General features: G+C 35.7%; 1 protein-coding gene across 3 annotated transcripts in view; it reads left to right on the top strand.

Annotated features, from left to right (window-relative positions):
- Positions 1–22,389, top strand: part of NR3C2 (nuclear receptor subfamily 3 group C member 2) — a 164,724-nt gene extending 142,335 nt beyond the window's left edge. For all 3 annotated transcript variants that reach the window (XM_087724320.1, XM_087724321.1, XM_014066067.2), the window contains exons 7-9: positions 2,614–2,744; positions 13,166–13,323; positions 21,157–22,389. In XM_087724320.1, coding sequence (XP_087580446.1) covers positions 2,614–2,744; positions 13,166–13,323; positions 21,157–21,312 — 445 coding nt within the window. In that variant the 3' untranslated portion in view covers positions 21,313–22,389. The remainder of the gene's footprint in view (positions 1–2,613; positions 2,745–13,165; positions 13,324–21,156) is intronic.
- Positions 22,390–23,039: the final 650 nt, after the last annotated feature.

A 23,039-nucleotide genomic window follows, 5' to 3' on the forward strand; every position in this document is an offset into this window, starting at 1 on the left:
GGTGTTTGACTCATAGGCCAACCTTTGGATTTATTTTATTTCATTTTGTTGTTTTTCCTTTGCTTTTGCTGATGAAAAATACATTACTTCTCTATGGAATCAAAATACTAACTTTTATTTTATAATTCTGTTACAGTTGCCATCTTCTGTTCATATGTGAGCTTTCATTCTAGTTAGAAAAATGAACTTAATATTAAACCTTACATGGGTAGAGAAGAAGGGGGCATGCCCATAATCTGTCTATATAGCCCTTTAGGATTCAGCACTGTTCTCTTTGCTGTTTGATATCTACATGAAACAGTGAATAGAATGGAATAGAAGATAAGAGAGTAGAGGAGAGCAGAATTCTTTATTGACCAAGTGTGATTGGACACACAAGGAATTTTTTCTTTGGTTAAAGTTGGATGACTTTATCTGTTTGTTCAGTGTACTGATACTAGCTCTATATCTCAACTTGGGGTTGACAGGTGAAGCTGTCAATATATTAATTCAATGCCTGGAGGTTGTTCAACTATTGGGAGAAATAGACTTTGGCTCAGTCCTAATAAGACTGAGTGCCTTTAGTTGTTCCCCTCTCCCCAGTTCAGGTATATGATCTTGGATGGTGGTGCACCTTCCCATTTAAGGCTGGTGCACATGTTGAGAGACCTCTGGACTCACAACTGTGGCCAAGAGGATTTACACAGGTTCATCTTGTGTATGAGTTGCTGCTTTCTTCGACTGAGAGGTCCTTCAGATGGTCATTCACAATCTGGTCACCTTTTGATTGGACTATTGCAATGTGGTCTACAGAGAACTTTCCTTGAAGCTACAATTATAAAATGCAGCAGCATAAGCAGTAACAGGCACTAGGTGTTATATCCATGTGTCACTGCTATGGGTTGCCAGTGGACTTCTGGGTGCAATTCAAGAAGCTGATCATCACCTGCTAAGTCCTTCATGACACAGATTGTTGATCTGTTGTTCCTTTAGGTCCTGGCAAAGCAAGTGCAGTCCAAGTCCTTTCTATGAAACATTGTCATTTTGCAGGGCCTTAAAAAAGCATTGCTGCCTCGGCCCTGTAGAAAAGCATTGCCCTAGAGATTTAAAGAGTGCCCTTTCCCCTGGAATTCTGAAAAGCTCTTTAAGACCTGCCTCTGTTCCAGGGCTTGGAGTTAATGTGTTCATTGATGCACTTCAGAGGTGGGTTCCTACCAGTTCGGACTGGTTCGGCCGAGTAGGTAGTAACTTGGCCTGCCATGCCCCTGGTTCTGTCGACGGCGGCGGCATCTTGATTTTTGATTCTGCACATGCACAGAACAATCTTCATTGTAGAACTTTAATTTGTTTTCCTTTTCTGATGTGTGCATGCACAGATTTTTAGGTGCAAATGTGCGCATGCATGCAAATTTTTTTGCATGCTAAACTGGCAGTACAACAACCCACCCTTAATGCACGTCTGCATCATATTTGATTCACCTCAGCCTCTATCATATTTGTAGGATTTATTATTTTGTTTTCTTCCTGATTATGTTTGTTTAGATTTTTCTGAAATCTATAATCTCATCTAGTTGAAGCCATCCAATATTTCAGCGTGATTTCTTGAAAAGGGAAGATAAAACTGGGTGTTATCATTAAATGAACTTCAGTTTACAGCCACCTAAAACTCTTTATAGTGATTTTGAGAAAATATTAAATAAAATATCTCATGCTGTAGTTCTTAAGCTGTTTAAAAACAGGACTCTAATCTTCCTAAACGAACCAATGACCAATCATGTTTGGATAGAAGCATTGTGAAATACTTCTGCCAAACTAGCAGTTCGAAAGCACCTAAAAAAGGCAAGTCGAAAAAATAGAAACCACCTTTGGTGGGAAGGTAACAGCATCCCATACACCGTCGGCGTTTAGTCATGCCGGCCACATTACCATGGAGACGTCTTCAGACAGCACTGGCTCTTCAGCTTTGAAATGTAGATGAGCACCGCCCCCTAGAGTCAAGAATGACTAGTACATATGTGCGAGGGGAATCTTTACCTTTACCTTTTAGTGTGAAATAAATCCTTTATTCAAAACATACTGTAGACCCAAATGATTCTCCACTCCCCCTTTCTTTTATTAAAAAAAAATCCCATAGAGTACCCAAACCATTCGCTATTCCACTACTGGGCTTAAATCTGCATTGAACTTGATTGAAAAGAACATTTTCATTCAAAATGTTTCTGAGTCACTTACGCAGCCCGCCAAAAATTTAACAACCTTCATGAGAAAAGCTTTTGCATGCTTCTCTCTAAAGAGAATCCATTGACACTTATGAGGGATTAATTTTGACAGGATCATACTTCAGTCAGTGTTTTATCATGTTAACCAAACTCTGAGTGTAGTCTATACAGTTATTAATGAGATGAAAATGATCCTTGAGGAAAAGTCTTATCTTCTTTGTCTAATGATGACAGCAGTATAAATTATTTTTATCTTAATTAGAATAAATCATTAATTTGATGCACATGGTCATCCATCTCACTAGAAATTCTAGGCACTAAAGGGCATATCAAAAAGATAATACAAAACATTAAACAATAAAACATTTGAAAGCTTCAGCATATCTTTATTTTACCTGTGCCTTGTCTTTTACAGAGAAAGGATGCGGCAATCTGCAATGTTCGAATTATGCCAAGGAATGCATCAGATCAGCCTTCAATTTGTTCGTCTGCAGCTTAGCTTTGAAGAATACACCATAATGAAAGTTTTGTTGCTGTTAAGCACAGGTGATTTTCCTGATGGTTCCAGTTACAATTTTTAAGTAATATAATATCGTATATTATTGCAATAACTGACTAATCAGCATCCAATAAATTAAAAAAGAAAATTTTGATTTTAAGAACTGGAAGGGTCTTCAGTGTTTTAGCCTTAACATCTATAGCATTTTTTTGAAAATCAGGATTGATTACTTTAATGCATTGTGTGATAGCTTTGAAGTTAGTTCAAACTATAGTTTACAGGCTCCTAAAAAGGGCTGGTAATTGAGAACAGACATCCTAGCTTCAGTACTGAGATCTACCAAATCCTGTTATAATTTGCAGCCCACAGTAAGATAGCATTAACTGTTCCATACAGCATAAATCTGTTTTTGTTTTTACTTTTGAAAACCTAAGTGTATTAAAGCTGAATTCAACATGGCACATGCCCAGTTTCTCTTCATGGCATGATAATTTGCATTTCTATAAGATTAATTTGCTTGATTTATAAAACGAAATACTGCATGCTTCAAAGTAAAGTCTAGCATTGTAGCCTGTGAGATTCATGTATGTTATTACTAAAACACAAGTTGCAATCCAGTATTTTGTTTGGAAGTTTGCATATATGCTTGAACTCTACACACACACAGAGAGAGACACACACACAGACAGACACACACACTCAGTAAAATATCCTCTCACAATTCCCATTATGCCCTCCAACATATGTAGAATGTAGGTTTCTCGAATTAAAGAAAATATTCACCTAAATGAATTTGCTTTTGTGATAAGCTTATATTTAAAAATGATCTTCAGAATGGTCCACCCAAGTATTAGAAGATGATTGACAACAAGAGGCTTTCTGTTTTTCAGGATACCTCCATTTATCTATCAAGTTTGTTGTGTGATTTGATCCGTTCACTAATCTAATGCACATACAAAGTGTTTGGGTAAAATTACAAGAAATATTATATATGCCATATAAACTAGTAAAAAAGCTTGTTTGTTTATCTAACATTTTGTTTACAATATGATTTTTATCAGGGTTGTGCATGAATAATCTGGTTAAAATTTGCTCTTCAGAATGTCCTGATATGCTGGTTCTATCTTAGCCATGAAAGCCAAACCGGGTGACTTTGGGCCATTAACTCTCTCTCAATCCGGCCCACCTCATGGGGTCGTCATTGTGAGGAAAATAGGAGGAGGAAGGTGTGCTGAAAATGTCCATGGGATTGAGTAAAAATAATAAAGGAGGGATACAAATAAATAAATCTCTTCTACTACTACTTATAGCAGTGCTTCTCAACTTGGCAGCTTTAAAATGGGTGGACTTCAACTCCCAGGATTCCCCCAATCTAATGCTGGCTGGGAAATTCTGGGATTTGAAGTTCACCCATCTTAAAACTGAAAAATACTGCATTATAGTTTGATTATATATTGAATTATAATACTTATACCTTATAATTGGTGTTCCAAATTATGCACAGTATTTATAGGACAGAAACACTTATCATAGATTGTGTTTAACATGCTTGATGTCAACACTGAAAGTTTAGCAAAATATTAGGATCTGCTTCCTTCACTGAAACCATAACCTGAAATAAATTACTTCCAAAACTAAGTTGATATAGGGCAGATAGGAGATAAGGAAAAGAAGCTTAATAAGCCATTTTTTTAATTTTATCCAAATAGTATTGTTTTAAAATAAAGAAAAATAATGAATGGCTAAGTCAAAAAAGAAAGAGGAAAAGATTTGAATCCCCAAATTTTGAAAGAAAGGAAGAAAGAAAGGGAGGGAGGTTTTTAAAATAATATAAATTAATTAATTTCCTAACTGCCCCTATGCTGTGCTCATTAAAGCATTTTGTCATTTCTGCTTTTAATTCTTTAAAAATTCCTTAAAATATATTTATATTTGCCTCTACATGGTATGCAAGGAAGCTTACAATTCTTGCTTGAACTTCAGTTAAGTTTCAGAATATATGTTGTTAATTTTTCCAATATTGCATATTTATATTTTAAGTTTCCAGTCTGCTATCATTGGTAACATATCATTTTTCCAGTGTTGTGGTAGGTCTTTCCTTGCATTCTTGTCGACGCAATATTTTAGTAAATTGTGGGTGTTGCGTGATATTTTCTTAATAAGTTTAGGAATTATATCTAGTAATAATATATATGGTTTAATTGTATACTATCTGAATACTGCTGTGTGTTTTCAGTATTCTTAAGTTGTTTTACATGTACACTACATGCAGTACAGGTAGTCGTTGACTTACGATGGCCATTTTAATTGTTGTTCAGAGTTACAATGGCCTCAGAAAGGTTGGTTAATGGTTAGTAAAGCCCTTCAGGCCCTGGTCAAATGTTGCATAAGCTCCCCACACAGCCACATGACCATATATTTGATGTTTGGCACTGGCTGACATTTTTGACAGTTGCAGCAGCCCATGGTCCTGTGACTATGATTTCCATCCTTTTTTGCCGGTTTGCAGCATTGTTTCCTTTTAAAGTTTACTTTATTGTCATTGCACCTCGTACAACGAAATTAAATGCCATCTTCAGTGTACATTATACATAAAAAAGAAAAAAGAAAAACACACATCCTTCACATTCTATACAATTGAATTGAAACCCCTGATATTGCATTAATATTGCACTATATAGTAGAATTCAGTATAGTTGCTGGTCTAGGGTACAAACTGTTTTTCAGCCTATTTGTCCTTGTTTTTATTGTCCTGTACCATCTGCCAGATGGTAATAGTTCAAAAAAGAGTGTCCAGGACAAGATGGATCTTGAAATTGGGAGAGTAGGTTTATAATTATAACTCTGTAATTTGCTTAATGACCATATGATTTGAACTTATGATCACTCTATTTACTTAGTAACTGCTTGTTTTAATTGGTTGTTGTTTAATCATATGACCAGATTCTGGAAACTGTTTAAAAACTTGAATAGTAGCCACAGGAAGGAATTTTCTTTCAATTACCATAGAAAAAACCACTTATTATATCTCAATCATCCCCCTCCTCTGGTCTACAGAAGAGGAAAGATAGCTAAATGCCAAATGTAATGATCAAAATGAGAAGCCAGTCGGCTTACATCCCAAAATGTAGAGTTTTGATTGTGTTTCTGATTATCAGTTTTTACAGATTTAATTCTGTGGCTGCTAGAGTAATAATTTATAGATTTGTCTTTAGAAAAATATACACATCATTCCACTCTTATTTTATGCCAATTTTATCTAAATTGTATATAGAACATAGACATATTTATAAAATGGGTTGTATATTTAATCTCATTGTTTAAACTTAAAACTTATACCCATCTCTCTGCTGACTGAACCATCAATGGACAAGTAGAAAGAGGGGAAAATATACTTGTTTAATCACATTTAGTTGGTTATATATAAATATATATGCACTGAAATGCAGTGACGTGCAGTGAGGTTTATGGCTGGTGAGCTACTGACACAGGGATTTCAAATTTTTTTAGACTTGTGTATTTCAACTCCCAGAATTCCACAGCCAGGCATGCTCAGTTCCGATTTAAAGCGACAGCATTTGTTTTTCTCCTTTGAGAAAAAGTTTTCCTAAATTCTTTTTCTTCTCCCTCCCCCTCCTTCCTCCCTCTCTCCCTCCCTCCCCCCTCTCTCAAACAGACACACGCACACAGAGAAGTTGGATCCCTCTCTCACTCACTCAATCTCAAACAAACACAAACACAGAAGTTGGATTGGATATATTTTCCAATGGCTTGAAAGCAGCTCCTGTGCCATACCCCCCCCCTCCATTCCCCTGCTGCCTTCCCATCTGAGCCTTTGATTGCAGGTGGAGCCACACTGCCTTTTCAAACTTGTAATCAGTGAAGCTGGGCTTATATAGCAATAGCAATAGCAATAGCAGTAGACTTATATACCGCTTCATAGGCCTTCAGGTCTCTCTAAGCGGTTTACAGAGAGTCAGCATATTGCCCCCAACAATCTGGGTCCTCATTTTACCCACCTCGGAAGGATGGAAGGCTGAGTCAACCCTGAGCCGGTGAGATTTGAACCGCTGACCTGCTGATCTAGCAGTAGCCTGCAGTGCTGCATTTAACCACTGCGCCAGTGGTTAAATATACTTTTATCCAGGTGTGTGTGTGTGTGTGTGTGTGTGTGTGTGTCTGTAAAGGCAACGTAGCTCTGCATGCAATCACGTACCTTTTCCAGCTGTTTCAGAGAGGATTTCAACTCTGCTCTTGCCTGCCATCACAAAAAGAAAAAAAATGTAAAAGGAAAACAACAAGAGCTGAAGGCTGAGCTAGTTGCTGACAGAGTCACCGTGTGGATGACTCTGCTTAACTGTTTAAAAAAGCTTCTTAAAAAAACTCCCTCTACAGGAGGCAGGAGAACGACATGCCTCATTGCGTCAGGACTTTTTTGGCTTTTAACCCTTACTTAACTCTGCTCAAGTGATCATAAAGTCAGACTAGATGAGGCACCTCATTCTCCCGCCTCCTGTAGTTTTTAGAGGCTTTTTTAAACAGTTAAGCACTAAACAGAGTCATCCACTGTGACTGGCAGCAACTAGCTCAGCCTTTTTCCTTTTACATTTTTTTTCTTTTCATGATGACAGTGGTGAGACTCTGCCTCCCCTGCCTCCCCTGACTGCACGTCCCTGGTGAAATATATATTACTGATGTATGATATCATTTGTATATTCAGAAGATCCATTTGATTTTTTTAAAAAAGAACAGTATTTGATGCAGTGTTGTTGGGGTGTGTGTATATATACACACATACATACATACACATGGATACATACATATATAAATGATGTGAACTATTTGTTATCATCATACATACATACATGCATACATACATACATACATAATGGTAATATATATTATATTATACATACAGTATTATATTGTATATATTCAAACATTTTTCCATGAAAACTATTTTGGGTAATTAATTAAAATGATGAATAGTGTGGTAGGGAAATTTCAATGCATTCTATAGGTCAACAGTAAAAGTATGACAACATTGGACAGCAAGAATACTTGATTGAGCAAAAAAGAGACAAAAGACCAGAAAACAATATGATAACCCAACTATGTTTATGATGTTTTGTGAGATTGATAGAGAACAAGGTAATTAATTGTACAGCTCTCCTTACTGACACATCAAAAATGCTGGAAGCAATGTTGATCTCAGAGACTGCATAGGTGCAAGTTGCCTTCCTGCATCTTCTATAATTAGATTTTCCCATTGTCCAAAACCAATTGTGACAGCACAATAATAGTAGAATAAACAGAAATCAGAACCTAGACTCATTAAAAAAGCAGGAATCCTGTCATTCTGATAGTCACTGATTAAGGATTTATACAAAAGCAACAAGTTCATACCCTCATTGAGTTCTATAGAATGCTTGTAAAAATAAAAGTGTTTCCTTATATATACCCTGCCCTTTCCTTCAGAAAAGTATCATTGTAAGCTAGGCATCATCAAACAATGGCCCGTGGGCTGGATACAGCCTGCCAATGCAAAGTATCTAGCCCGTGGAGTGGTGGGATGAATAGCAGCTGCCAGCTTGTAAAGAAGTCCTTTAAAAGTCTTCAAAAACAGCCTTGCAGTTGTTTTTCACAGCCATGTGATCCATTAAAAGTCTTTAAAAGTCATTAAAGGTCTTTAAAAATCTTTAAAAACAGCCTTTCAGATGTTTTTCACAGCCATGTGATCCAGGGCCAGTGGGCGATTAGGGAAGGCGCTGTTTTTAAAGTAGCACTTTAAAAGTGAATGAGTGGGTGAGTGAGTGAATGGATAGGTAGGGGACATGTTACCACATCTCCAAGCTTTTTCAAAATCAGCTGAAGTTGGCTAACAATAATTCAAATGCAATCGCAGTATAATGCCTGAAGGAGAATTCACCCATTGCTTTGATTCTTACCACATATAAAGTAAATCCACCAAATTGGTTGCTGAACAATTTTGGTAGATATTCATGTACATGCACAAGTGTGGAAAAAAGCAAATCAGTTTGTGAATTCTCCTCCAGGCTTAAAAGACCTTTAACCCTGTAATTCCAAATAAGCAGGCCCACACTTCCTATTGAATTAATAGTATATTTATGTTGGTTAAAATCTTTCTTCATTGTAAATATTGTATTGAAGATACAAATGAAGAAATGTGCAGTATTCACAGGAATTTGTTCGTTTTTTTTTCAAACTATAGTCCAGCTCCCAACAGTCTGAGGGACCATTATCCCTCCTTAATTCATAATTGGAGGGTGTGTGTGTGTGTGTTGATCCTCGCCTTCTTCCACCTGCTTCCAGTATCTTTCAATGCCCATCTTGGGGGTTTTAGTTGCAGTCTTAATTGGTGTAGTTCTCAGTCTGGTTTATTGTGTGGTCATCTGAAACTTATGATCAGGAATTATTTTGAAGAAAATCCTGTTTGTTTTATTATTTATTATTTTTAATGGCCTGTTTTAAGAAGCCTGAAGCTGCTGTTGTGATGAAGTTAGGCAAGTGACAAGAAAGTTTGTGTTGTTTTTCTCTTGGGTGGGTGGGTCTTAAGTAAATAGATTCCTTGGGTTGAGCAAATTCAGCAAGGACAAAGGCAAAATGGACTGCTAAATTGGCCATCCCCACTCAGTCACATGACCATCTAGCCACACCCACCCAATCACATGACCATCTAGCCATGCCAACACAGCTGGTCCACATACACACCCTAATAGTGGGAGGGATGGTGAATTGGCTCCCTCTTCAAAACGTTTGAGGACCCCTAGTGTAAGCTAACTGTTACTTCTGTTCTCCCTTTCCCAAAGAGTGGCCCATATAGATTCCTGTTAAATGTATAAAGTGCCATTTACCACCATTAGCATCTTCTCCAAAACTGAAATGATCTAACAACAGCTCCCCAACCAGCTATTTGCTTGCCTCCAGATGCTAAATTATTTAGATAAACATTTAGAACATTATTGCTCTTTTGGAACAGCTGTTGAGCTTCTGAATCTCTCTTTTAATGTCATCATCATTGTGGAATACTATTTTAAAAGTTCAGCTTTTCTTTAAAAGCAAACAAACAAACACAGGGGGTATTCATTGAATAATATGGAAAAAAATGAGAAAGGGTATGGGTTTTTAGACTCGGTTTTTAGACGTCACGCTCCAGCACTAAGTAAACAAAAGTAAAACTTCCATGCTATAATACATTGCTTATTTTTTTCATATCAGTTTTCTCTCTTTAGATCAGGGCTGTCAAACTCATGGCCCGCAAGCTGGATGCGTCACACCATGGCCACATCCGGTTTAGTGAAGGGAAAAGTCCCAATACATCACGTGACACCGCCATGATGACACGAGTTTGACATTAGATCATTTTAACATGAAGCTTCTATTCAATGAAGTTGCAAATTATTTGTCTTGATTATATGAAACTGTAGCACCATCTATATATGGAGTTCTGTTTGCAGTTGATAATGACAAAAGAATGTTGAATTAGAAATAAGAACCCAGGTTTACAGGAGAAAAGTAATTTGTTTGTGTAATTGAACATCAGAAAAATACATTCTGTTATTGAAGTTATGTTGCCAGTATTGATAAGGTCTTGAAGCTCAAATAAAATTCATTGGAGGATTTGTTTGGAAATCTCTATGGAGACAATTTCAGTGATTCTCCTCATGAAACTGGAAGTAATCTAAAAATATCCTAGGTGATTCTAGATTGCCTGTCTAACTTTTAGAACATTGCAACTGGCTTTTTATATAAGACTAGACAATAACCCACCATCGCCTGGATATTTATTTATAGGGGAAATATTCAGACCAAACATAATTTCTAATGTTGGATTTTGCCCCTTACCAGAGAGAGCCCCCTTGTGGAGTACTGTGAAGCCATTACCATGGCAACTCCACTGTAGTGTGTAGTAGAAGTCAGTATGGCAGTATGGCCCAACAGGCTGTATCTTAAGAGAACACATACTTTGAGGAGCATTAGGGGTGTCTTACCCCCACAGTATTTTTCTCCAGAGAGTAAGTCATCTGTGTACCAACTTTGGTTGAAATTGCTCGAGGCGTTCCAGAGTTATGCTGGAACACACACACACACACACACACACACACACACACACACACACACACACACACACACAAAGATAAGCTATTTTGGATCAAGGCAAGAACGTATCTTCTCTATCATTCTACATTTCCTAGTTCCAAGCTATTCTTGTAAATTCACCAAGATGAGGATTGATTTTCAGAGTTTTTATACCACTGAGATTCACACAAAAAATATATGAAACCTAGGTTTGAGAATACTGTTATTATACTTCCTAATACTTTGTATTAAGTAGCTTCTGATATCATTACCAAATCCTATACAAGGAACTCATTTCCACATATTTATCCTTCTTATCTTTACTCCCCCTCTTATTGGTATTACTATAATTATTATCAACATTATTCTGTTGCTTAGCATGTGCACTGAGAGCTTCTGAACCAGAGTCAAATTCCTTGTGTATCTTCATCAAACTTGGCCAAATAAAATATTCAATTCAATCTGTATTGTTTCAAAATTATTTTAGAAAGTTGGTTGGTACTGGTGTCTAAGTTAAAAAAAGTGTTTGACACAATACCAGCATTCATCTTTGCATCGCTATACAACAATTTTCTAATTACTGCTATTAACAGTACAGAAAGAAAATTCTGTTATCAGTAGGATAGCATCACAAATTGCTGTACTTGGGGTTGGATGTCCTTTATCTGATCAATACTTGTATTTTTTCAAAACTATCTAATGCTTCTAGACTTTGCAGATTTAAATGTATGAGTATGGTTATTAGAAGACGTTTCTGGGCTCATAAAAAGCAAAGTAATCCTAAAGTTTCATATTGCTTATCTTGATTTACCCCAATTCAGAAAAATACACAATCTTTAAGAGGACATTTAAATAATTAAATAAATTCAAATAAATACTGTATATCAAAGTTTGTTCATTTGAAAGATATTTCTATGCACTCTAGGGGCAACCTATTCAATGTGCCATATAATTGTATGTGGTTATTTAATAGCACTGTCATTCTGGGAAGGAAAATAGCATGAGAATGCTTTAAAGAAGAAGAAAATGCCAACTCTGATTAAGTATTTCAGGAAAAACATTGTAAAAAATTGTTTCTGTTGTGAATAATTTAATTTTAGATATTTAACCAATTAATTGATTAGTTTAGCTACTTAACCATGTTATCTGCAGAACTAGTTTTTCTTCATTTACATCTAATCACTTCCTCCAGTTGGGCAGAGAAGGTATGTTCCAGATCTCATCAGTTAAAAAACTTTGACTAGTGGGGTACAAGAAAACAGCCTCCCTGGCTGTTGCCCCTGCCCTTTGGAACATCATTTCCTCCCTACAAGTGATGTGGATTTCACTGTCCTGGATTTTCAAAAATGTTTTCAGACTGACTCTATTGACTTTTATGGAGTTCACAGAAGAACCCCAATCTTGGTGTTAGTTAACACCTTAAAGTCCTCACCGCCTTTTTAACTTTTATTTTATTTTATTGTGTTTCCCTGAAATTAAGACAGGGTTTTATTTTCTTTTGACCCCCGAAATAAGCATTTGGCCTTATTTTTGGGGAGATCTTTTTTTTTTTTTTTTGGTGCAGGAGGCAATGAGCATGGTCACCTCATGGCTGCTGCTGTGTTGCAATATTTTCAGGGAGGGCTAATTTTCAGGGCAGGACTTACTTTAGCACATGCACTCAAAAGCCCAATTGGGCTTATTATCCAGGGAGTTCTTATTTTCAGGGAAACAGGGTATCCCGGTTTCATCCTATGAGATACTATATTTTATATGGTTTTAATGTTTTTGATTGTACACCACCTAGGGTGAGATGGGCAGTCTTTAAATTTGATAAATAAAGTAAAATTTCCACTAATACCATGTTTGCAACCTAAAAAAATTAAGTTGCAAAATAATCCTGGTTCAAAAGCTTTATTTTAGTACAATAAATAGACATAAATATTATGTTTCTTCCATCTTTAAGAATGTTACCAATTTTACTCCAAAAGTAGTACATGTTGGAAATGATTTCATAAACAAGAATATAATAAAAATTATTAAAGTTTAGGAGTATTATAAAAGATTTGATATTGTAAAAGATATTTCATGCCTATGAGATGTGTGTTTGTGTAAAAGAGAGCATTAGCAAGCAAATCCCAAAATTTGTCTTCTGTTATTAAATACCCCAAATAATCTCTTTCTGTAAATTCATCTATAAGGATCACTTTGCACAAGTTAAAGGACTTATAGAGTTGCTAACATACAAAATGCAGAAGAAATATGGAAACTGCATTATACCAAATTTTGAGTCTGATCATTAAGAATTGGCCTTACTTGTAACAATCAAGTTTTCTTTTACATTTGACAAAAGGTTGAATAATGCACATTTTACTTTCTTTTGTTGTAGTTCCCAAGGATGGGCTCAAGAGCCAAGCTGCGTTTGAAGAAATGAGGGCAAATTACATTAAAGAACTTAGAAAAATGGTAACTAAACATCCAAATAATTCTGGACAAAGTTGGCAGCGATTTTATCAACTGACAAAGCTCCTGGACTCTATTCATGATGTAAGTAATTTAAGTTACAATACAGAGGAAAGTATTATGAAGAAGAATCAAATAAATAATCTCCTTGAAGCTCTAATAGAAATGCTATCAGATATTAACCCATGTTATATGAAGTTAGTACCGCAGTAATAGCTTCATTGGCAGAACAGGACAGAATGAAAGAGTTGGAAGGGATCTTGAACATCTTCTAGTCCAACCCCCTACCTAGGCAGGAAACCCTATACTACTTCAGACAAATGGTTATCTAATCACTTCTTAAAAACTTCCAGTGTTGGAGCATTTACTACTTCTGGACGCAAGTTGTCCCACTGATTAATTGTTCAAACTGTCAGGAAATTTCTCCTTTGTTCTAAGTTGCTTCTCTCCTTGATTAGTTTTTCCAATATTGCTTCTTGTTCTACCCTCAGGTGCTTTGGAGAATAGCTTGACTCCCTCTTCTTTGTGGCAGCCCCTGAGATATTGGAGCACTGCTATCCTGTTACCCCTAGTCCTTCTTTTCATTAAACTAGACATACCCAGTTCCTGCAACCGTTCTTCATATGTTTTAGTCTCCAGTTCTCTGATCATCTTTGTTGCTCTTCTCTGCACTCTTTCTAGAGTCTCAACATCTTTTTTACATCCTGGTGACCAAAATTGGATGCAGTATTCCAAGTGTGGCCTTACCAAGGCATTACAAAGTGGTATTAACACTTCACGTGATCTTGATTCTATCCCTCTGTTTATGTAGCCTAGAACTGTGTTGGCTTTTTTGGCAGCTGCTGCACACTGCTGGCTCATATTTAAGTAATTGTCCACTAGGACTCCAAAATCCCTCTCACAGTCACCACTATTGAGCAAGGTACCACATATACTGTACCTGTGCATTATATGGCAAAATCTTTGTTATGGAAAAAATTAGCAAAGCTAAATTTCATATCTCTTTTCTCTACCTCTATTTCACTAGGACTTTTTTTTGGTAATAACCAATGAAATGAAGGAGGAATAGATAGTTACCGATCAAAGCAAAGAATGCACCCACTTCCCTTACTAAACATTATGGGAACATAGAAAATAAGTTTTGGACTTCAACCATATTAGTTATTTCACTTCTGTTTCCGATCTATAAGGAAAACAGGAGAGTAAATAAGTCTCAAAACCAAAATTCTACAGCCAAAAATACAGAAAATTACTTTAGGTCATTGGATGCTGTCAGCCAGTCCCTCTCATGGATGCGTGGATGAGGACAATTCACAAACGCATTCCCAGAATTAACCTTTTAAGTCACTGAAAATCAGTTGAAGTCCTTTGTTTAGAATTGCATTAAAATGTGACATGTTTCTAAACTCTTTAAAAATGTGGCATGTACGGAAACAAGTTCTTCATTGCTTTTCTTAATGTAGAATCTATGTTTGTTTCTGTACACCATAATCTTTTGAGAGCTCCTTGCTGAGTGTAGTACTTGTGAAACAGCATCTTCAGTATTCCAAAGGTCTTACAAAAAGCTTTGAACATAATGAGTCTGCCACATGATTATAATACTAAAATAATTATGTTTTTTTTTTTAAATTTTCCAGTAGGAATTATTATTTAGCACTTTTGTTGAATTGCCAGTTATGTGAGGATATTTACAAATATTTTAAAAAAACTATTAAAATATCTTAGTAAAGCAATATAGAAAATCTCTGCTCCATTCTTACTAGCATAAATGCAGTGAAATATACTTTTAATAAACCGCTGAGAAAGTTTAGTCTTGGTATGCCAAGGTTGCATATAAATACGCCTCTTTGTACTTAACTGGCTTATTTATGAAGATGCAATACATTATGGTGCATTTCAGGTCAGGTCTGTATGAAAGCCTGAGGTTTGTTTACAGAACATACATATGGAATTATTTGTTGAGTAATGTGCTGTTAATTAAAACACTGAAAAATCTTGGTGGGAGTTAAAAGTATTATTAGTACTGCAGTAACAGCTCATTCTTTAGAGAGTTGCATTTGCTTTGAGGAGGGGAATCATTGTTTTTTGTTGCTGTTGTTCAACATTATCCTGCTCTGCAAACCACATTAGCATTTTTGGATTAAACCTAGTAGAATTTCAGATTCCCCGTTTTCAATTACTACTTTGTTTAATTCAGTCTATCCAAAGATATATAAACATAGATTCTGTAGGAAGCTGATTGAGACTTGGAGTATGGATGTGCATCATGTTTAATATTATAATTCCACGTCAATAATATATTCTTATGTACTTTAGTATTTAGAATATTTCCATTTTTATGCATATTTGGACTTTATTTAAGAAACCTCTATGAAGAAATCAAAGCTCCTGTAGGTGTATTACTTTAACTCAGTGGTGGGTTTCAAATTTTTTTAGAACCTCTTTTGTAGGTGTGGCCTGCTTTGTGGGAGTGGTTTGCTGAACATGTGACTGAGTGGGAGTGGCTTGCCAGCCATGTGACTGGGTGGGCATGGCCAACTTGTAAAATGTGTTGAAACTCACTTAACAACGCTCTTGCTTAGCAACCAAAATGTTGGCTCAGAAACTCTGGCATTTGAAGCACACAAGTCTTAAAGCTGTCAAGTTACAAGACCCTTGCACCCCTAACCCTTTAGGGGAAAAAATCCCAGGGGTGTTCAAACTTGACAGCTTTAAGACTTGTGGACTTCAACTCTGTGAAACCTCTTCTACAGAAGAGGTTAAAACTGGCAAGTTTTAGCTTGGTTTTATAGTTTTTAATGTGTTTCTTAACTGTTTTTAGCTCTGTTGAACACCGTCTAGTCACTTGTTTGTATGAGAGGAAGCTATACGAATTGGTTTAATAAAACAAATAAGCAAACATTCTGCCTCATCTCAACTTGGATATAGAAAATCATTGATTGACAGTATCATCTCTTCAAAATACTTGTGTTACAGGATAATTTTGAAAATGAGAAGACTGATCTTCTTAGATTGGAAATATATTTGAGAAAATTACATAAAGTCCTTGTCTATCAATTTGGTTTAAGATACACATTTCAAAATGTAATGCATAGTGCCTCCAGTGGCTCTCTACAATTACATCATTTAATAAACTGAGTAGAATAATCCAAAGGTCATGTAGGGGGAAAAATGCCCCTAGAGACTAAATTGTGCAAAGAAGGAACTGAGCTACTTTAAATACAATAGCAAAGTATAAATATAATAATTTGTAATTTAGGCAGTAACAACAATAAGAAAATTTTACATTAGGTGTTTTAGTTGGTGTTCTCCTCGTGGGAAACATATGTGAAGGCCAAAAAATGCCAAGCTAAGGAAAAAGATCCTAAAAAGAAAAGGTAGGCAGATTAAAATTGTAAAACACCAGCACATTTATTTATAGACTTCCTATTTTCTAAAAAAAAACAAAAAACCAAATACTTTGACTTCGGATATAAAGTAATATCACTGATGAAGTCAAATTTAAACTGATGTAGTGCCTAACTCCCTAGGCTGCAGCCCACTACTGTGCATTGAGCCCTTCGAAACTGGGCTGTAGAAGTGGCAGATGTGTGCATGCACGCATCTCAGTTGCACAAGCAATGGGTAAGCATGGGTGAACATGTTCCATTTGCACAAATGGCGGAGATGCTCACTTGCCGTCCCCAGTGGTGTATTAGCCATTAAGCAGACTAAGCACGTGCTAAGAGCACCAGGCCCAAAGAATGCACCACAAAGTTGAGAAAGAAAGAAAAAAACCAATGAAGATTTGTAAAGTATGTAGAAAGGAGGGGCACCAAGATTTGTCAGTGCTTAGGGCACCAGTGAGCCTTAATCCACCACTGGCCAACCCCTCTCCAACTCCATGTCGGTCCACAAAGCTGGAAAGGTTGGGAACTCTATTATAAAAACCTTGGGAGAAGTATCTCATATCTGTACATTTGCACATATCGTAGAAGCTTGCAAAGCTTCCCGACACAAAGATGGTACTTCGGTGGTACAGTGAAAACCTCTACTACATTTTTTATGATACAGCAAGTCAAGCTTAATTAATTTTGAAATTCAGTATCTTTGTTAACAGTTTGTATCAATAAACTAGCATAAAAGATATACAAATAAAATAAATTTTAAAGAATTAGTTTCTTTTTCTGTTCATAGGAGAAAGAATTATAGGTTGGGAGAGTAGTTTTGTTTTGATTTGTGAGGGGGGGGATTTTTCTGTGGAAAATTCTCTCCAAAAATAAGACACAAATAACCAAAACAAGATTGCTGTGAGATAGTTTGTCTGATGCCTGTTTGCTATATACGCTGGCACTGATTTTTATCTTAAAAATACTAATGAAATATGCCCATGCAAGTATATATGAACTACCAAATTTCTAGACACAAAATCACAAACTTTTGGTTAGGATTAGAATTGCAGTGTACCAGCCCCGAGGTTAGGAATTAGAACTGTCAGGGAGCTTTGTTAAAATAGTTTTAGGTAGTTGAATAGATAATCCAGTCAAATTCCTTTTGCGATTATAAGAAGCTAAGAATAGTCTTACTTGCTGCACAAAATTCTGTGTCACACAATAGCCATTCAGAAAATTCACCAGTAGATAAAATGTCCTAACTCTCCTTCATAGTAATTTTTTCCGTAGCCTCTTGTCTTTAAGGTATGATCCCTGATTTAGAAAGCAGAATTTAGCTGTCAAGCCTAATATGATTTCCTCATAGGTATGACCTTTTAAAAACAAATTATTAATGACAAGATAAAGCATTACAATGATAATTATTTAACTTTAAGCTTGTTGGATTATTGCAAATAGTGAAATCCATTGTTACTGTTATGCAATTCAGTTAAACTAATTATTATTTATGCTGATAGAGAATTGGGAAAATTATTCATTTTCTGCGAATTCCTTCTTGATCCCTCAGTTTTTTAAAAATCTCACTTTTTTACAAAAAAAACTAGCCGATAAAAACAAAAATTAAATTGAGAGAGTAGTATGTTCTTAGTTAAATAAAGAAATAAAATTTTAATAAGGTGCTATTAGAAGCATTATGTGATTTGAATACATATTGCTGTGTGAAGCTTATTTCCATTTCACAAACTAGGTCAGATAATTCACTACGCTGTGAGAAGTGGAGACCGATTTCAACAATTTCTTTTCAGGCTAGTTAGGTTGAGTTTGCCATCTTGGAGAAATGTAGTTATCTCATTGTGGGATTTTCTATAGTTATAAAAATGATTAGGAAGGAATTGTTGTATTTTTTAAATAAAAAAACCTAGCCTTTCAAAACACAAATAATTCTAACAATTTTTCACAAATTTGTAATTAAATAATAAATTGTGAAATATATGGAAATTTATCTCTAAAATGTAAAGTTGTGTTATAAGAAGAGCAGGCGGAGCTGGGGAGAGGGGATTTAAGTGCACCATCAGCTTAGAATCCTTGCATTCCTACAAATGCTCAAGTCCAATCGCTCCTGAATTCGATTGACCTTTATTGGGTATCCATTTACTAGTGTTGAAATATAGAAATACTATAGCTTGAATAAATTTTCTATGCTGCTACCTTCTGAATGGTCCTGATTCCTTGCAAATGACAGTTACATAATTATAACTAATCATTATAAACCTGGAAGTCCATGCCTTTAACAAATTCGTTACAGTAAGTATATATAACCATTCTGCTATAATTGGAAGACAATCCATCGCTCCTAAGGCAGCATCCCAGGGTGACATAATTCACTGGACATCTTCCTCTTGAATCAGAGATTGGATTCCAATCTCAGATCATAATATCAGATTTTTGCCCCAGTCCATTAAATTTGAAGGTTTATGCTTTCTGAAGTTGATCTTCTTACTTCTTGTGACTTCTTACTAGTTGATCAAGAAAGAGGCAGTAAATGGAAATATACTGTATAACTCCATCATCTAATTACTTGCTTTACTACAATCTTCAGTTGCCTGGATTGGAAGCAGGATAATTAGAATAACCAAAGCAGCTGTTTTGCTTTTTTTTGCCAAGAGCAAGGGAAAAAAATGGTCAACCATGTATTAGCTTTTTTTTTTTTTCATGTTAGCATGACATGGCTGTCTGGAACTGATTTGAGTTAAAAACATTTTTAACTACACACAGTACATTAACTTTGCCCACAACTCAGTTGGACTCTTGTAGAAACAGAATATGTGCTGTCTGTTTGCATGATCCTTCTTATTTCTTCCTTCACAAATGTTGTCTTCTGTCCTTTTCTTCCCATGTGCCCAGCATCCCTTTGTTTCATGCCCCATTCCTATTTTTGTACCCTCTTTATTTTTTTCTTTTTAACATTCCTTTCATCTTCTTCCCTTCCCTTCCTTTTTTCCCTTTAAATTGCTTCTATGCTGGCCTTCTTTCATCGTCAGAAATTCAGTCTTAAACCTATTAGTTATAACAAAGCACCTTGCAGAAATAAATTTGTGTAATAATATCTAGCAATATGAAAACTATTATATGTCCAAGATAGAAAAAAATATAAGTTTGCCAGATGTATGGCAATGCAGCTTTCAAGGAAACCAGGAATCTGGATTAACACAAATAAATAGACTGAGGGAATCAAGAGTTTGATAGATCTGAAAAGACACTGATTCTGTTCACCTTCTTTGAACTGTATTTTTTGGAAGCAAATGGTTCAAAAACCAGTTTTATTTTTGATGCTTCTGGCTTTAGGAATTCTCTCCACTTAACTAAAATAGGTGGTTTGTGACTGACCCATGTTCAATACAAAAGTTCATTTAGAGTGTGGGTACTTCATAGCAGCAGTTTGATGATGAGGATGCCAATTCCAACTTTGACCATGATCCAAAAAGCCGTGGAGAATCCTGCACATCTGACTGAAAGTTCAAACGTATTTTCTAAATGTTGGAACAAGGTTACAGGAGATAAAACTAATGGAAATGGGGCATGCTCCGGATTGTTAGCTAATTGTATATAATTTAGAACAGCTTATAGTACTGTTGTGTATATTTCATGGATTTTCCATTACTTTTTTGTGTGATCCATTAGTAAAAGGCCAATGAAAGAGAAACATTATTTAGAACAAAGAGAAGCTCCTGAGAATAAAGGAAATGGTTGTAGTTTAATAAGTTTTCTAAATCTTGCCTTCAATGTTTCTATAAGTAAAGACTATAACCCTAGGATAATTTGAGGCAGTTTCACAGGTTTATGTCACTCACTTTATACATAAAAAAACACACTCAGAAGGAAAATGGATGTGGCAAAATTTTTATGTAGGAAGAAAAATAGCTTTTGTAAAGTGGCACCAACACTCTGAAGAATTCCATTTTCTCCTTCTGCTTGACTTCCAGTACATGATTGTAAAACCAAGATGTTTGCTAAACTGGAGTAAATTATATGCTAGTTTCTTTCAGTGAAACTGAAGCAGAAGTAATTTTTTTTCAGTTCATAGCTACTTTTTACAGAAATTTGGAAAATAACATTGCAAGGCTTTTTTCCCCCTTTTCTTTGAAAGAGGTGGTTCGCAAAAGGCTGGAGCAACTACAAAGCAGCCATTTTCAAATCATTAAAACAGCTGGTTTTTGTCAAGGTTTGTGTTGCTTTGAAAACTGCTTTTGGTTGTTTTCACATGTGAGAGAATGCTGTGCAAATTCATGCAGGTTATAAAGATTCACCAGCAGACTTCCAACAAACGTGCAATCCTGGAAAAAGGGCAGACTTCAGGGTTTGAAGAAAGGTGCCTCAGATGTGCTCTCAGGTGTTTCACCACGTCTTTTTTCAAAGTATTTGCACAGCCGTAAAGTTTCATCTTTTGTACTACTGTTCTACATTGCCTTTTCAGTATTATGAACTATTTTCAACATCCTTTAATGCTCACCATTCCTAACTTTCCCCCCCTCCCATTCCATTTCAGCTTGTTAGCGATTTGCTGGAATTTTGCTTCTACACCTTCCGAGAGTCTCAAGCTCTCAAAGTGGAGTTTCCAGCCATGCTGGTAGAAATCATCAGTGACCAGTTACCCAAAGTGGAATCTGGGAATGCCAAGCCTCTCTACTTCCACCGGAAGTGACAGAACATGTCTTAATGGAAAAAAAAGAAAACTTTGCCTTAAGTTCCCCTGCGCTATTCCACACCCATGAAGGAGCCAAGAAGCCACATTTAAAGTGTGCTATTCAAAATCGTTCAACAGTGTCTCAATCGTCTAAAGACAATATGAAGGTTTGGAGAATGAAAAACAAGCATCTTATATGAACTTGGTAAGACAAAATAGCCAAGAGGTTTATGAACACCAGGCCACCCCAAATACTCCCAGCATTTAAAAAAGAAAAAAAAAAAGAAATATTCCTGTTCCTCTGGATGAAAAGCCATATCTAGTCAAATAACTCCTTGATTTTGATATATTAACAGAAGAACATTTTAATTATGTCATGTAGTTTCTGGTATTGTTTGCTTGTTTTAAAAGGGTTTAAGAATGAACTTTTAAAAAGCTTACCATTGGTTTGCACATAAATAAGTCAATATGGGGCATTAATTCTTGTACTATACACAAACACACATACATACGTAGAAACAAAATCAAATTCCTGGTATGTAACATAGATAATGGAACATTTTGGTGTGGAATAATCTTGGTATATTCACTTGCGGCATTTGTTATCCCATGTTATCCATCATAGATGATCTACACTGTGTTAAGTGTTCATTTATTATTTAACTTGAAAGGATAAGATGTTAAAACAAATGCCTCCGTTTCAATTTATAGTATATTGTGCTGGCTTTACCAATAATTTTTTGCAGTCTTTTGCTGTACTGTACAATGCTGTATGTATAAATTGAAGGACCTGAAAAAATGGTATAAGGAACTTTTGTAAATGAGACCTAAAATCTTTAATGGTTAATAGGATGAATGGGAAAGTATTTTTGGAAGAATTCTATTTTGCTGGAGACTATTTAATTACTCTTTTTTGTCTAAACACAAGGGTTTTTTTTCTTTTTCTTTTTTGTAAAGTGAATTGTTCTGCATGCATAATGAACCGTTTACAGTGTATTTAAGAAAGGGAAAGCTGTGCCTTTTTAGCATCATATCTATCTCACAATGTCTGTTGTAAATAACCACCCATAATTGTTTCCAGTTGTTCTTTTTCCATCCAACTTCCTCAGCATTTGTCTACTACTTTTTACATCCTTTGAGCACAATGAGTCTGCTTCAAGCCTCTTGCTGTGTTTGCAGCTTTATACACACATTTTATCTAACAAGATAAATGTTAACAAGGATAGACTCCATCAAGACATGATTTTCTACATGTTTCATTAAAGCTAATAAAGCTGTGCAGATAATTTGGTTCCTATTTCAATGGAGCCTGCTTAAGTCAGCTATATGGTGAATTGTGCCCAGTTTTGTTTTTTTCAAAGACTATCATCTCGGGATCAAATGAGATTCTGCTCCTCACTCTGAAGGTCACTGTCCTACACACAGGCAAATTTAAACAAGACCCTCTTAAACACATTGTCCTCCAAGCAAAGGCTCATTAAGAGTCCAAAACCCTACAGAGTATAGTGATCTGCTCATTTTGGGGTTGTTTAATTTTATGTCAAATATGTGGTTAAAGAACTGTTTTTCCTTCCTTTGAAATCTGGAACCAATGTATATTGCCAAAAGTATGGACAACAAATCTGAATATATAGGTGGAAATAAAAATTATCCCATATCCTAGACACATTTGGAATGATAATAAGAATAGGGACTATTTAATGCTATTTATTGTTAGGCAAATCAGTAACTCAGTAACTGTGTAT

Source organism: Thamnophis sirtalis, unplaced genomic scaffold, assembly GCF_051295495.1.
Source record: "Thamnophis sirtalis isolate CommonGarterSnake01/CBP01778 unplaced genomic scaffold, rThaSir2_p1.2 scaffold_10, whole genome shotgun sequence".
NCBI classification, from domain to species: domain Eukaryota; kingdom Metazoa; phylum Chordata; class Lepidosauria; order Squamata; family Natricidae; genus Thamnophis; species Thamnophis sirtalis.